The 17028-nt window shown below is 41.5% G+C and overlaps 2 protein-coding genes and 1 long non-coding RNA gene across 3 annotated transcripts; 1 reads left to right on the forward strand and 2 right to left on the reverse strand.

Annotated features, from left to right (window-relative positions):
• Positions 1 to 287: 287 nt before the first annotated feature.
• LOC134180337 (uncharacterized) lies at positions 288 to 2798 on the reverse strand. Its single transcript, XM_062647472.1, has 2 exons — positions 2690 to 2798; positions 288 to 1398 (listed from the first exon to the last, which is right to left on the reverse strand). The coding sequence occupies exons 1-2, from the start codon at positions 2722 to 2724 to the stop codon at positions 456 to 458; spliced, it is 978 nt and encodes a 325-aa protein (XP_062503456.1). The 5' UTR covers positions 2725 to 2798; the 3' UTR covers positions 288 to 455.
• Positions 2799 to 2845: 47 nt separating this feature from the next.
• LOC134180336 (uncharacterized) lies at positions 2846 to 11717 on the reverse strand. Its single transcript, XM_062647471.1, has 2 exons — positions 11621 to 11717; positions 2846 to 4003 (listed from the first exon to the last, which is right to left on the reverse strand). Exons 1-2 carry the CDS (start codon positions 11663 to 11665, stop codon positions 2966 to 2968), a joined length of 1083 nt encoding a protein of 360 aa, XP_062503455.1. The 5' UTR covers positions 11666 to 11717; the 3' UTR covers positions 2846 to 2965.
• A 3842-nt stretch (positions 11718 to 15559) lies between these two features.
• Positions 15560 to 16488, forward strand: LOC134180582 (uncharacterized). Its single transcript, XR_009970019.1, has 2 exons — positions 15560 to 15740; positions 16236 to 16488. It is a non-coding gene; the product is annotated as an uncharacterized LOC134180582 (long non-coding RNA).
• Positions 16489 to 17028: the final 540 nt, after the last annotated feature.

The following is a 17028-nucleotide window of genomic DNA, read 5'->3' on the forward strand; positions in this document are numbered from 1 at the left end:
CACGCACGCACGCGCACACACACCAAAAGTTATAGCCATATAGGACCACACCTTTTCTCTTGTGAGACCCGAATTAGAAGCCCCGCTACGCTGGGCAATTACGAATATATACTGTAGGTGAGTGTGCCCCCGAGCGCGCGCACGTGTGTGTGTGCGTGCAGTTATTGTTGACATTAATTAAAAATTAATCAATTGCTTATAACAGCAAGTCACGACAGCAATAAAATAGTCTAAAGCACGCCAATGTTATGAATAAAAATTCCTCCATAAATTAGAAGAATCCCAACTCTGTGAATCATCCTGTAGTTTAATTCATCCACAACTGTTACACTACAACTATAAACAATGTGAATTCTTCTAAACATCTAATAGCAAACCATTCATTGAATAATTCAGCCAGTCACCTGCAAAGACCTACACACTATACATTCAGCATTCAATTCACTTCAAATACTTCAGGGTAATAGTCCCGCTAGTTCCTCACTTGAATCACCTCTGAAACGCTTGTGCCACCAACATGCAACAATCACAACAATAAAACAAAACACAGCAGCACTTGAAAATGTAGCTACAGAAACCACAGTTATTTTACTTGATCTTAGTGTAGTTTTCAGAGAGCTTGTAGTAAACTCGACACCTTGAGATAAATCAACATTTCCACTATCTATCACTACCATTGCTCTATGGGTCTTTGGTAAAGCAACAGAACAGATAAATGAGTCAGACGACGGTCTGCAGTAAGACTTGTTCCCTTTGAGATCATACTGCGTCAAATCTCCTCTATACATCACATTACTGAGGACCAGTGGCAGATGCAAGCTGTGCCAGGGTCGATATACAAACTGATAGGTTGATGACGCGTTAGTTGTAAAACTAAACTCGTTACTTGTTTCATTATCAAACTGACAGTCACTGCCATTGAAAGTCTTACGCCATCTCACTGTTTTCAGTATCGAAGGATAGTTGAGATTGTGCAAGAATACATCAGTCTCCAATACCAGCACCTCCATTTCACCATCTCCACAAAATGAAACGTCCATTCGAGACCGATTATTGAGATTAAATTTATCAGAAACAAAATTGTCAAAATAAAGAGGGCCTCGTTCCTCTTCCTTAAACACTGACATATTTCTGTGAATGCTCAATGGTGGTGGTCGAGAGAACGTATAGACAGTGGTATACTGACTATAGGCAGTATACATCACTTCAAGGGTAACCTTTCCAATCATCTGCCCATTGAATTCAACTCCTGTTGTTGTGTTGGGTCTTACTTCGACATAAATTGTTTCATTCCATTTATGCTTGAGGAATTCCATGACAGCAACAAAAACAATGACTGCAAGAATGATTATTACGAAAATGATCCCAACTGACAGGTACCAATCTTTCCATTTGTGCCTATATACAACATTATAGTTAATATCTACTAAACCATTTCACAGACAGTCTTTGTCAATAGCCAAAGTAGTTCTGTTAGGCACGCCACAACATCATAGTTACTCATCATACACTTCCATCAATAATAATTATGTATACATATATATATATAATCAATTAATAATTTAATTGTTTAATACATTCCCTAAATGTAAATAATAATTTTAATTATATATAATAGCTATTGCTTCAGAAGAAGGCACACAAGGATGGTTCAAAATAGTCTGTATTACAAGAGAGAGCGCATACAGTCTTGATCTATAAACAACCAAATCAACTTCATGGCATGATGTCGCAAAATACTCTACTAACTATAGCACTTTTTTCAGATATATACTACTGTAGTAGTCTTTAAATCTACACCTAATTCTAGCACCGCACATGTAGGCCTGCCATCTCCTGCTACATAGTTTTGTCTTAGACAATACTAGTTAATTATTGATCAGATAGGATAGAGAGTATATAAGATAGATACAGGGTATAGGATACAGAGTCTAAGCAAATGCTTGTCATTGCATGACAGTCATAAAGCAACCTTTAGCTAAATGGTTAATTAATTAAGCTACCCATACAGTACAAGAGTGACAACTGGCAAACTACCAACAAATATCAAATCAACTATTGCTGAGGTAAGCAAACTTCATTCTAAACTCATTGCACTACATTGATTAGCATGTTTCCCTGCTGTGAAAAACGTTACACAGATTATAAGCATGTTCTGTGTTTTGTAGTGAGTTGCATATCATAATGCTCCATAGCTAGAAATAGCTCGACAAATCTTGAATCCGAAAGTACGTAAGATAAAAAATATGCGCAGCATGCATATCTATATTATGACGAAAACTGTGCTCTTAGAGCTTCCTTAGCTATAGGTGGTCCATCCGTACGCAATGAGTTTACCTACACGTACATCCAATTAATTTATACCAACATCATCACACACAGATCCAGCTACTAGGTCTGCGAATCCTGTGGAAGAATTTTATTTTTAGGTAAATAGACTGCATGCAAGCTAGCGCCTAGGTTCATGTCGGTATTACCAACAGACTGCATGCGCAGGCCAGCAGCATACAGATTAACAAACCATCAGCTAGTATACAGGACGGTAATGCGTACATGTAGGAAACGACGTGGCAACGTAATCGAGGGAGAGAGCTAGACAAACTCTACATAACTCTGGTCTGCACGCGAAACATATCTACAAGCTGAAAAACATTACAGTAAACTACTTGCAAGATTTCCAGCTTCTTACCACCGAGAATTCCACGCCGTCTTTGAAATTTTCATGTTCTGCTCTTCAGACTCAAATTACAAATGAACTTTCAACATCCGAACGGTCCCACGCGTGCGAACTGTCTAATTGGTAATGCAAGAGGCTAGAGTTTATATTAATTACACGGCTCTGCTTATAATTATATAATCGTTACCTCACAAAACCAAAAGAAATATTTAAATGCATCGATTATTAGCTAATTACTCAAAAAATTAGTTACTTTACCACATTAACTTTTAATGAGATTCAAACACTTTAATCAGTACCTAGTACATTGATAGAAGTGTCACTGTCCATCAGCCGCGTTTGTTCATCACGTAAAACGTCCCTCCCCCTGCAACCCTTGCAATACTTGCCTCCAATTAATATAAAAACGACAACAACAATCACAGCAGCAACACAGACGCCAGCTGTAACAGCATTTACTGTAACTTTAACACTTGAATTCAATGTAGTAGTCAGAAGTATTTCCGTAAAGTCAGTGTACTTGAAATAAGCGATGTTTCCAACATCTAGCACCACAGTAGCTTCGCTGCTGTCAGGTATTGCAATAGAACAACTCAATGAGTCGGATGTTGGGCTGCAGTAAGATTCGTTCCCTCTAAGTCCGTACTGTGTCAAATCTCCTCTATAAGTTATATCACCTATTCTGCCATGCAAATAGCAAATAGCCAACCTGTGCCAGAGTCTGTATAAAATCAGATAATCTGTCGATGCATTGCTGATGAAAGTAAACTCTCCATCATCAAGTTGGCAGTCACTCTTAGTAAACTTCTTAGTTTCTCTTACTGTCTCATGTATGCACTGAGAGGTGAAATCAGGCCAACAGCGATTTGTCTCCAATACAAACACTTGCACTCCAGCATCTGAGACATTTGTCTGAACACCATTATTGATACAACATTCACAAGAAAACGAGGCATCCATCCGAGATCCTCGATTTAGATAAAACTGATGATAAAAATAATTGTCAGAATACAATGTATGACCTTGTTTGTATACAGATATATTTCTGTGACCCCTGAATGGTGCAGACTGTGAGAACGAGTACAAACGGGTATATTCACTATATGAAATGTAAGGCAATTTCATGGTCACCATTCCAATCATTGCACCATTCACTTTAATTTGGGTCGTCGAATTAGGCATTGCATCCATGTAGAATGTTTCTTCCCATGTCTGCTTCAAGTGTCTAGTGACAGCAATATTGATGCCAACTGCCAAACCAGCTGTTATTACAATAGATGTAACCACTAAACACAACCGGATTTTCTTCTTTTTCTTCTTCTGTGCCTACACATAACACGATAACAAACCACAATAACAAATGTCATATAAAATACTGGCAATTGCCATCATGTCAGCAGTGGCCAACTTTGTACATAGTTTTTGTATATAGACTTCACTATTTCAAGTGGACAATTGCATGAGAAAAACTGTTCTATACATGCAGTGTAATACATGATGTTTGTTCACATACAGATATATACGTGTTCTTTGGATTTCCATGTCAATTATTGGGTTTCAATAGAATGTACATATCTAGTAAAACAACCAAATTGTTGTACTAATTTCCACATAGCTTTATCATTTTTCAGAATATAATAATTAGGATAAATAAAATTTTGTAATTGTAAATTGCAAATGCATTGAGACATTGCTGTAGTCAAAATCCATCAAAAGCTCTGATTTATGCCACATTTCACTGTACATGATACAAGTAAAAATTATCGTATGTACATCAAGAATTTGTTACATGATAACAAACATAATTTATCAAATCATATTTAACATCTTCATTAATAAGCAACTCAACTCCACCTTGACATAACTAAAGTGTGTGTGTGCACGCACGCACGTGCACACACACACACACACACACACACACACACACACGTGTACACACGTGTAGTAATTTGTAGTGTGGGACTGCGAGGATGGGAAGCATGCGCAGTCTAGAAAGGCAGTACTACCTATTAGCAGTCAGCATGGCTGCCAAAGTGGGACGAGCTCAAAAGAATTCATTCTAGACTGCGGCCGCAACGTGGCCTCCAAGTTTGAGCTTTGGCTCAACACTGTCAATGATTACATGTCGATCTGCAAGGTGACGGAGCCTGCAGAGACAAAAGAGTCTGTTCCTAAACTTGGCTGGACTGAGCCTGCGGAGAGTGGTCAAGGGATTCGTAGTAGAAGCGCCTACTGGAAACAGAGCAGATGAGCATACAGCTTTGACACATGCCATTCTCGTATACTTTCAACCAGCTGCCAATACGACAGCTGAGAGACACAAATTTCGGAAGATAAAAACAAGATAACGAATCTGTCACCTCCTTTGTTGGCTGATTGCGTGCTAACGTAGCTCTTGCATCCACAAGTGTTGACACAGTAGTAAATGGCCAACACCGATATCAGCTGATTGCTGGTATAGGGAGTAATGACGTCAGGAAGGAATGGATAAAGTATTCGAAACTCACCTTGGCAGATGCAGTTGCAAAGCGGTGGCACAGGAAACCTCTATTGCTCAGAGCTTAATGTATGAACATGGACCCTTGGAGTCACCGTTCCCAACTTCCATGAGTTCTGTGAACAAAGTGAGTCTACCCAGTCTAGGCAACCAAGGCAAACTCCCCAAATGAAAATATTGTGGTCGCCTACATATGCGAGGCAAACAGCACTGTCCAGCAGCAGACGGAAAGTGCTCACATAGCCAAAAGACAGACCATTTTGCTGCAGTATGTCTACACAAAAAGAAAGCACCCATTGCCCAAGTTGCTGAATACGAAACACCAACTCTTCAAAACCAGGCAGAGCCACTTCATCATGTCTACAAGATTATATGTACAGTCAGTCATTCTTCAAAGGCTGAGACATACATTTACTGTCATAATAAGATAAATTGGCAGAGAGTGCACACGTCTTCTTGACACCGGTGCTACTCAAACACTCATCACCCAAGACATAGTAGCACCAACATAACCCAATCCTGCTCGCTCTAGCATATGATGGTAATGCTGTGGAAATCGTGGGCATAGCAGATGCCACGATCAATGCAGAAGATAGATCTTGTCAGCGCACCTGTTTTGTAGTGCCTCCTGGAGAAACAGTTCTTTTTTAACAGAATGTCATCCTGCAGCTGCAGCTGCTTGCAAAGCAGAATGTCAGTGTGGTCAAGATTCAGCCCATTAACATTATGATAGATCCTCAAGCAACGCCAGCATCTCTTCCAGTGCAGCGCCATGCTTTCAACCTTTGTATGGCCATAGAAAGAGCTACAACGCCTCAAGAAGGCAAACGTCATTGAATCTGTTCAAGAAGCTACTCAGTGGGTGTCACTCTTGGTACCAGTCCAGAAGTCAAATGGAACATTGAGGTAGTGCGTTGACTATCGGAGATTAAACCAAGCCATTACACGGAAAAGGCACATGCTACCTACATTGGAAGAAATACAGCCAAAATTAGATGGAACTGGAATGTTTTGAGTCTTAGACGCAGAGTCCGGATTCCATCAAACTTCTCTAACAACAGAATCCAGTAAATGTACTACATTCAGTACGCACTGTGGCCTGTACCGCTTCAAGAGACTCCCATTTGAAATAGCCTGTGCTTCTGAAATTTCCAGTGTGTGGTGGAAGACATTCTGAGATGACTGAAGGGTGTCCTTGTATGTAGACAACATTCTGATATTTGGTAAGGATCAGACGGAGCATAGTGCCAGGATAAAATTGGCGCTGCAACAGTTGAATGCCGCTAACTTGCAGATCAACTGGAACAAATGCCAGATGCGTCAAACACATATGAAACATCTTGTCATCATTGTTGTCCAGATGATGACAAGATGCGAGTCAAGTCATACAAGATATGCCATGTCCTCAATCAGTTACTGACGTGCAAAGGCTCTTAGGGATGGCTACATACCTCAAGAAATTCACCCAAACCTCTCACAAGGTACCAAATCACTTTGTGAATTGGCCAAGAAGGACCCATTGTATGTGACCAGGCATTGGAGAATGCATTCAATGAGGCAAAAAGGGCTATGGGAGCATCTGTGCAGAAGCTAGCTTATTTCCAGTCAGCAGCCTCAGTTCCAACAGCTATCAGCAGTGACGCCTCCCTGAAAGACCTTGTAACCATGTTGTGGCAGCATCATAGGCATGGTCACTGGCTCCCAGTTGCTTGGGCAAGTCGATCATTGATGGAGACTGAGACACGATATTTGCAATTAGAGAGCGAGAGATGCTGGGAATAGTGTTTGCTATAACTCGCTTTCGCCAGTATGTGTTAGGATGAAATGTGCAAGTATTTACAAATCAAAGTCTTTCATCTACATCATTCATAATAAGCCCTTTGATGAGGTGCCTCATTTTCTGCAGCAGTGGCTTGTGGCTTTAATGCCATACATGCCTGGGCAGCATCTAGTATACGCTGATGTTTTCTCCACAGCACCACTACCCAAGCAAAATCCAACACCTGAAGAGTGTCGGGCATTGGTGAGTATATCAGTATGATGGTGCTAGAAGAAGCACCAGTTGGCATTAGTGATATTCAACAATCATCAAAGAAAGACTCACGTCTGTCTAGTGTCATGCAAAAAGCTCTTACAAACGATGGAATAAATAGAGTCGATCAGACGAACCCTACTGCCTAGCGTGGGACCAGTTGACTGTTGTAGATAATACTTAGCTTGCTCTTGGGTAACAGGGTTGTGATTATGGAGGTCCTTCGTAGATCAGTCGTTCGCCTGGCTCACAAGGGACATCCTGAACTAGACGCTTTTCAGAACACATTAAGGACCAGTATTTGGTGGCCAGGCATCACAAAAGATGCAAATATTTTTGCAGAGTGGTGTGATATATGCTGGTGCTGGAGACCAAATCCCCTCAACAACTACAGCGACTTGAAACAGGAGCATTAGCGTGCCCTAAAAATGGGAGGCTAGCTTTCACACCGCTACAGAACATGCCCACTTCTTATTGGCTTTTCATTAAAAATTAACTGATACCTTAAATCAGTGGCGTATCCAGACTGGAAAAAGGGGTGCAAATTTGGACAATTTAGCTAGGTTTCAAAGTCTGTGAATACGATGGTATACATTAATTAATGTCTCATTACCAGATGAATTTCATATCTACATCATAGCATTATGGTATATCATGTGTACTCATGAGGAACACAAAACATACATTGATTATGTCCTGTATGTTCAAGAAAGACGTTCTGAATGGTTGTTTGTTAATTAAGAAAACGTATCCATTCATTTGTAATCAACGTCAGTTCTATAGTTGGAAGTGTATGTAGTGCAACTCCATTGAGTCTTTCTTGGCTTATTGTAGACTTTAGGTAAGTTTTAAGATGTTATTAGACTCTAGACCACTGATTCTGGGCTAGCAGACCTAGGAGCAACTGGTTACAAACGAGAGTAAAAGAATGTCAGGAAAACAATTTTGTCACGCTGTTTGATAGGATCCATAGAAATGATGGTTGTGTCAGTTTGCTGTCCAGCACAACAGTTCTCTACTGGGTTAAAGTGCACCTTCCAAGCATTACGTATTTGAAGCCCAGAAATCTTAAGACCACGCCTACAAATAATGGGGCTATAGTCTGGTCTAGTCCATGAAACACTACGCACTGCTTGAAAGCTGTATGGAACAAATTGGCACAGTGGACTTCATGACTATTGACGGGATCATGCCTATCAATTTCAATTATGGATCATGTTTCCTGGCGTATTCCCCTTAGAGAATAACATGGCTACAAGTGTGATAAACAAACTCATGGAAGTATTTGCATGATTCAACTTGCCCTCAGTCTTGGTACCAGACAACGATTCCCTGTTTATTGGCAGTGAGACGAACCACTTTCTGAAACAATTAGGTATTCAGCATGTGAAGGCAAGTCCACGGTATCCTCAGTCAAATAAAACGGTGGAGAGGCTGCATAAAGTCCTGTGTTCAATTCCTTTTCATCACTGCCTCCAACAAACCTTGATGGATATCTGCAGTACAACTAAGGGAATGCTGAGCACAACACGTTTGAAAGCATTGTTCAAAGGATCCTTCACACTCAACTACCAGCCTACAAGACCTCTCATATAGTAAATCCTGGACATCAGTCTAAGGTGAAAGATCGTATGGAAACCCGCCTTGGTCTTAAAAGAAGTGTGTGTGTCAGCTACCTAAACTAAAATCTGGTATGGTAGTTATCGTTCAAGACAGCTATATGAATCCCAGCAAACAGTGGAGAGTATTGGACCAATACAGCCAACAAGTGAGTGTCACGCATGGGAAACATAAGAGACATGTAAAGCAATACATTCCAGACATGGCAGTAACACTTCCTCCAGCAACTGAGATCAAAGCAGCAAAGGCCACAAAGAGCCAAACACAGCTACTCCAATGAATCCTACAAAACAAGTACCAACAAATCAGTCTATGGGTGTTACCCAAGGGCAGTCCTAACAAACTTTTTCAGACACATTGTCTTTGAAAACACCTGCAACTAACCCTGGTTCAAACGACAGCAGGGAGTCGACGGCTGTGGAGACTGCTACTTCACAATCAACTCTGGGACATCCTTTTTAAGAAAGGAGTGCACCGTAACATAATCCAGACATTAAGTGCAGTTATCAGCAAGAGCCAAGAAGGATGTTGACTTGACTTTTGTGTCGAGCTCCGTTGGGTTGTTGGTTTAAATTTTTACAAGGGTTATTGTAGTATAGTGGAGTCTTACATCAATTATCGGACGCTCTCCAATATCGGATACTGGCGTACAGAAACCAGAGGAAAACTTCTTGTATCTAAAACATGAATGTAGAGAGTAGTCACATGGTAACACAACGCGCTTGATTCAGCTTGATCACTTGGCATATTACTGTTCACGTTAACAAAATAGAACTTCCGCTGCTCTTCCTCATATATCAGAAGCACCCATCAAATATCAGACAGTCGCTGGTTTTGCTTTCGACGGTACTACATTTCACTATCTGCACCTTCAAATAATAGGTACATGTCTCTTCTACTCGCAGTGATAACAACACATCAGCAGCTTTGCATGTTGTTCTTCAGGAAGCTGAAGAAAAGGGGCGGGTCTTGTTCTCTAATTTCGCACACCCAAGTTTGCTTGATGTGAGTGCAATATTATAAAGGCGAGAACCACAATGAATTGTGTTAATGCTGACTGCAAACGTTTTGTAAATGCCTGACAACCATGAAGAACCTTTGACTCGGCTCTGTATCAAAGAATAGTTGCAAAGAATATATTGTAGCAACGTACGTGTGTGCTTTCCCCTCAACATGTAATGTTGAGGTCGTTGAGTCCAATTCCACAATGTTCGTGGACTCCTCAGCAGTGTCTGAGATCGCCCTCGTACGCTAGACAAACAAATTATTGTTAAAGAAAGCGATAGCTTACTCAATCACATCTCAGCATTGATCTATAGCTAGTGGCCGTCCTCAAACAAATGAATAAATCTACAGATGTAAGCTGAGAATACTATTTTATAGCCTTCCCTCATCTAGTACGTCATGAGCATCACCATCATTCACAAGCAAACGGATCTAGAGACGGCGGTAGCTGATGGGCTTGATTAGCCTCACGTAGCCAGACCCTACCGTCGTGTCATACGCACGTCAGTTACCTTAACATCTAGAACATGGCATTTTGCGATAGTTGTCTATTTCGCGTCTACATTGAGCATACATGCATCAAAGGAGTCACTTCAAGATCTACTTTTCTCTCCAATACTTCTTTTGTTTGATACAGAGACAAGTCAAAGATTTTCTGTGCTCGGTGGGCAGTTAGTAGACGAGTCAACATTAACACAATTCATCACGGTTCTCGCCTATATTGCACTCGCATCAAGCAAATTGGGTGTCCAATATTAGAGAACAAGACCCGCCCCTCTTTTCAGTTTCCTGAAGAGAAACGTGCAAAGCTAGGTGGCCAAGTTGGGATAAGACTGGTGCTATAGTGTGGCACCAGCATTCCTGGTGCCCAATGAAAATGACACGCCCACACAGACGCACCTGGGCTGATTTAAGGCTACCTACCTTCCTACCTACAAACGTACACACATACATACATTTATACATCAGTACATACATACATTTATACATACGTACATACATTTATACATACACACATACATACAAACTCAACAAGTCATGTATGTATTATGTATCATCATGGTATATTCAATCATGATGTCTTGTGTTCAGTTACAGTCGTGATGTCAGCATCTGCTTGAGTAGCTTCAAGCCTTGGTGCCAAATCTTTGCTTGCTTGGTGCCCAAGACCAGCCTCTGGTGCCACCTGTTGCACCATAGCACCAGTTGGCCACCCCTGAAGCTGCTGATCTGTTGTTATCACTGTGAGTAGACGAGACATGTACCTATTATGTTAAGGTGCAAACAGTGACCTGTGGTACCGTCGAAAGCATAAACCGGCAGCAGTCCAATATATTTGATGGGTGTGTCCAGCATAGGGGGAAAAGCAGCGGAAGTTCTATTTTGTCACCCTGAACAGGAATATAAGAACTATTCTTCTGGTTTCCGTATGCCAGTGTCCCATATTGGAGAGCATCCGATAATTGATGTAAGACTCTAGTGTGGGACAGTGAGGATGAGAAGCATGCGCAGTTTAAAGAGTTGTGCTTTTGGCGGTACTATCTAAATATCAGTAATTCAGCGCGCGCGCACACACACACACACACACACACACACACACACACACACACACACACACACACACACACACACACACACACACACACACACACACACACACACACACACACACACACACACACACACACACACACACACACACACAATAAATTAAACACAATGACTGTAGACAAAGATGATACCACTGCATCCGCCATACTGCCAGCTAAACCAAAATTAGGGTACGCACCCGAACGAGAAAGTTAGCTGAATATTGATGGTTGGTTGGTGCCATCAACAACCCCAGTTGGTTGGTGCCTGAAAAGAGTTCCTCGATTCTTTGACAATCCGGGGAATGACAAGGGCGGAGAGAGACGGGCATCCGGGACTGCAATCCAGACTGCTTCTGGGGCGAAGCTAGAAAGAGACTGGGTCGAGTCTAAGTAAAACGAAGTTGCACACGATCGAGTTCAAAGAGCTGACATGTCGCTAATACGTGAAGGTAGCTTGTCATTCAACGAACGCGAATTTCTCCGCCATTTGCTAACATACGGGGACGTCGAAGACACGCGACTAGAGCCATGCGAGCTAAAGCTTAGAAAAGCAGAAATGGGCGTGGCTTTGCATAAGAGGAATGGACGTTGTTTGCGGTATAATTTAGTTGCCTCGGGCTCCCCAAACTTGAGGACCACGCTACGCTGGTGATACTACACCACTGTACACTCCTACAAGTATGCTTGTCATGCTGAGTCATTCTAGACTCGAGCCAGTCTCTCCCCGCCTTCGTCATTCCCCGGATAGTCAATCGAGTCTAGAGTCATTCCGGTAGGTGACGATGTTGATAATGGTTTATTTGTATCTAGAGCATCCATAACTGGAGAACTATAGGTGCAATCAGAGAAAAGGGAAGGTGGCAAACAGTCTAGTTCTTCGGTCTTCATACATAACTGTATTTGAAAGCTCACCCTTTGTCAGCCATCTAGTCTAATTTCATTAGTATGTTTGTGCTGATTTCATTTTGACCAAAACTTTATCACTGCAATATTCATGTTCTAATTCCTGTACTGACATTGCGAGGCATTCAGCTATGACGTCAAATTCTAGATGGTGACTTCTTGTTCTCAGTATTACTTGTGCCATGCTTGTGCTCTTGGTTTTAGTTAACAGTAGTCCAAGTTTGCCACACGTGTGTCGACAAACAGAAATTAAACTCTTGGATAGCCTTGTTATAATCCAACTACAGATTCGAACGGTGCTAGTATTCCTTTGGTGATGCACTAAAAGAATTGTTAGGGTGTTGGTGGCGGAATGCAGCTCGTGGGACTTTATAACTAGTCTCGGTGCTGACAATGTTACCGGTGGAATTTGACTTTGTGGCCCAAATTGTGGCCCCAAAGCCAGTTAACTAAGCCTCGGTATTCCATGCTGCTTTCTGCACGTGATGGGAGGGGAGAGTGGGAGGAGAGAAGAAAGCAGTCCGGGGAAACCTCTATTGTAAGTGACTTTGGAAGTTCAGAAACATTCGCTCCAATCAAAACCACTTCTAAAAACGGCCAATCAGAGCTGTAGACAATTGCTGACGTCACTGAATACTTTGTAATTACATCTAACTAACTAAGCGAATCCGCCATTCGCAGCTAGCACAAATTCAACGCGCTACTTGTTTCGCTTCTGATGACATGCTAACTTATCGAATGCTTGCCAGACGTTACCTGACGCTATAGCCATTGCAGCGCGGCTGTTCCGACTACTTGTTTTCCTGTGTTGAAGCCGTAAAAATTTGAAGACCCTTCAACTGCTTGCTAAGCGATTTTAGTACGGGATCGCAATGTCTTTGCCTTTTCCCTACCAGATTCAGTAAAGTCACTTATTTTCTACGTTCTCCCGTTCGTTTGTCGGCTGGCAGCAAACTATGGCGCGTGATGTGTGTCATAATTCCGTCGGCTGGGCTGCGCTAACTCGTCGGCTGGGCTGAGATATCATGTTTCCACAACTAATTTGCATCTCAGCCCAGGCGACGACACGCGTCAAGTGTGTCATAATTCCGTCGGCTGGGCTGCGATATCATATTACATGCACGTTCTCCTCCTAGCTCATGGACGTAGCACGCGTAAATTGTGTCAAATTTTCCTCGGCTGGGCTATCCTAACTTGTTGCACTCGTCGGCTGGGCTATCCTAGCATGTTCCACTTGTCATTTGATATCTCAGCCCAGCCGACGAGAAGCGCGTCAACTGTGTGTCAAATATACCGTCGGAAGTGAGATCGCCGTATGGTAACTGCCCTCAGAAACAGGGAATGGGTTCCAACGACGCATGCGCACGCGCACGATATAGCATTGCGCACGTTAGAGCATTGCACGATATAGCGTTGCGCAGACACTGCGTAGTGTAGGCTTTAGCAGGTCGATTGCAAGTGTAAGTGTCAGTCGATCTCTTGTTTTACATTTCATTTAGCGTGTAAAAATATTGTTGTCTAAAATCAGCAAAATCTTAATTAATTAATTGTAAGTCTCAGTGTAGAAGCCTAGAATCATATTTGGACTTTGAGATCCTTTTTCAAGGCAAATAAATACAATAAAATGTTCACTTTCAATCACGTACCTACCTTATTTTAATTTTTATAATTAGTTAATTAAACAGCTATAGTAAAGGGTGTAGTAAAGCAGAATTTGAAAACGCGATGATACAAGATAGACAGATCTATGTAATTAATAATAATTAATAAAAGTAGAGCATAATTATAATATTGTCTTAAAGCTTCTGCATGCGCCTGGTAGCCCTATAAACTAGCAATTGAATGCAAAATAACTTCCTTTGTATATACCATGGAATCTTTGCCCAATCGTTTGATCAATTTGACGACTTTATATCGCACTATATTGGGCGATATAAAAAATGAACTAACATAACCTACATTTGCAGGCCAGGATCCAGATGGGGTTTAGTGGATTTAGGGGGTTGCAACCCCTCTTTTCCAATAGGCGTGGTTTAACAATTTTATATAATTTCATTAAAAAAGAAAAAAATTAGTAATGCTATAAATAATTGCTACCAGGTCAACCCCCTCTTTCAAAAATTCCTGGATCCGGGCATGCATTTGACTATCATTTTCAGCAAGAATTGCCCATGTCTATACATAGCATTTGCATGCGTCAGGTAGCCAAAATTGTTCACAATAATTTCTACTTTTTATTTAAAATTTAATTAATTGCATATACGATAACTACCACAGATGCTAATTAGTGTAGGTAACCGCAGAATATTTCCTTTACATATACCATGAAATCCTTGCACAATTGTCTGATCAATTTGACTACTCTAGAACGCATTATATCGAGCAAGATATTCACTAACATAACCTACACTTGACTATTATTTTCTGCACATATTACTCGTGTTTAGCTATACAAAGCTTCTGCATGGGTCTGGTAGCCCCATAAACTAAGAATTGAATGCAGAATATTTCCTTTATATATACCATGAAATCTTTGCCCAATCGTCTAATCAATCTGATAACACACTTTATAACATATCACGTGACCTTTAGGTGCGCTCATTGGTCCATTGCAGGTGTTATATCAGCGATACAACACTTAGGTCACAATCTAACACCTGAGGTCAACGATATAACACCACTTCCCAGAATTAACGAACAATAATCATTTATTCAATTAAGGCTGCACTAAACGGTTACGTTGATATATTATAAATCAATTATAACTTCTAATTATCGAGGTGCTAGGCTCTCACGGCTTCGGGTCCTAGATATAACATATGGCGCGTGATGTGTGTCATAATTCCGTCGGCTGGGCTGCGCTAACTCGTCGGCTGGGCTGCGCTAACTCGTCGGCTGGGCTGCGCTAACTCGTCGGCTGGGCTGAGATATCATGTTTCCACAACTAATTTACATCTCAGCCCAGCCGACGACACGCATCAAGTGTGTCATAATTCCGTCGGCAGGGCTGCGATATCATATTGCGTGCATGTTCTCCTCCTAGCCCATGGACGTAGCACGCGTAAATTGTATCAAAATTTCCTCAGCTGGGCTAGCCTAGTAGCTTCACTCGTTGGCTGGGCTATCCTAGCATGTTCCACTTGTCATTTGATATCTCAACCCAACCGACGAGAAGCGCGTCAACTGTGTCAAATATGCCGTCGGAAGTGAAATCGCCGTTGACAATATGGGAACTGAAGGGAATGGGTTCCGATGACGCATGCGCACGATATATCAGAGGATCCAAGTTGCAGATGGACTCACGACTGCTACTCGCGGCTAGATCGATTGCAAGTGCAAGTGCTCGTACTCAAATTATGGAGGTGCTTGATAAAGCTTTCTAGCTGGCTGGTCTAGCGTGATTCTCGACTTCTGGTAAGTGGCCCTGATTACGGATGTTGCGTTTTGTGTTGAGAAATCACAGTATGCATAGAATTTGTGGAACGTTTTAATGCAATTTACTATACCTGTAGGTGGTAATTGCATGTGCTAATGGTAGTTATTTAATTAAATTATCCTCTTTGTGAACATGGTTCACAAATTTTGTCATTGTTTTATGTTTTAGGTGTACATAAAAAAGCTATATATTTTGGGATGGATGGGTAAATCTATGTGCACATGTGTTGTTTTCATGACATGCTGAGCAACATGCTAATTCCCATATTAATTAAATAATTTATGTTTTGTAAATCTTTTGTGGGTCACATTCCAACTTTTCTAATGACGAATTGTGGGCTTGTTATTTGGACACTAAAACAATGTACCCAGTATAATACAATGAAGAAACTTTACAATGGGAACTTAATTGGCATCAAACTATACACACAACATAATTTATTATGTTAATACTGGTTTCATTGTTTGCTATAGCTACAGTTGATAAACATTATATTGCTGAAGGTTGCTTTTACGCAGAAGCATTGAGCTTGTGACTGCGCTCGAACACTAGAGATTGTTTACTTTGGAACTCAATTAACAGCTGTAGAAATTCTTTGCTATTTCCAATTTTATTGACCCTAATTTATCTAAGGGTATGGTGCTAGAGGTACTGATGTAACACAATGTTAATCGGCAGTATAGTGTTATCGTTATATTCTATTAAGATATTGTTGTTGTCAAGCCAGAGAGAGGTCTTGTTTATCCCCGGTCAATGGCCATGCCGGTACTCATTTTAACCTCCTGAGTCGAGAGAGGCAATTGTGTGTGAGTTTCTTGCCCAAGCCCAGGAAAGTTTTTACCCTATAGCTCTTGCACCCCTGATGATTGACCGGGTCGCGGATGTTCTCACTCTCTAGGATAACTCTCTAACTAACCAACTGAGCTATAACACCACATTATGTATATGGAAAACGCGCAGATGCACGCGCGCGCGCGCGCACACACACACACACACACACACACACACACACACACACACACACACACACACACACACTACACACATACACGCACGCACGCACGCACACACACACACACACACACACACACACACACACACACACACATGCACACGCGCACGCATGCACACACAAACAAACAAACAAATAGCTAATCACAGTATTAGTTCAGAAAACCTACAGCCTACCTTGGCAATGACTGTTCTAACTTCTTCTAGGTGGTTGCTATCAGCCAATTCTGTTGCACGTTTCATGGCTTCAGCGGC

Source organism: Corticium candelabrum, chromosome 5, assembly GCF_963422355.1.
Source record: "Corticium candelabrum chromosome 5, ooCorCand1.1, whole genome shotgun sequence".
Taxonomy (NCBI): domain Eukaryota; kingdom Metazoa; phylum Porifera; class Homoscleromorpha; order Homosclerophorida; family Plakinidae; genus Corticium; species Corticium candelabrum.

Bases quoted from the DNA above. Each gene is read 5' to 3' on its own strand.
- LOC134180337 (XM_062647472.1), bottom strand. From the start codon at position 2,724: ATGAAAATTTCAAAGACGGCGTGGAATTCTCGGTG. The intron at 1,399-2,689 runs GTAAGAAGCTGG...TGTTGTATATAG, and splicing joins ACGGCGTGGAATTCTCGGTG to GCACAAATGGAAAGATTGGT.
- LOC134180336 (XM_062647471.1), bottom strand. From the start codon at position 11,665: ATGGCACCAACCAACCATCAATATTCAGCTAACTTTCTCGTTCGG. The intron at 4,004-11,620 runs GTGCGTACCCTA...TGTTATGTGTAG, and splicing joins CAGCTAACTTTCTCGTTCGG to GCACAGAAGAAGAAAAAGAA.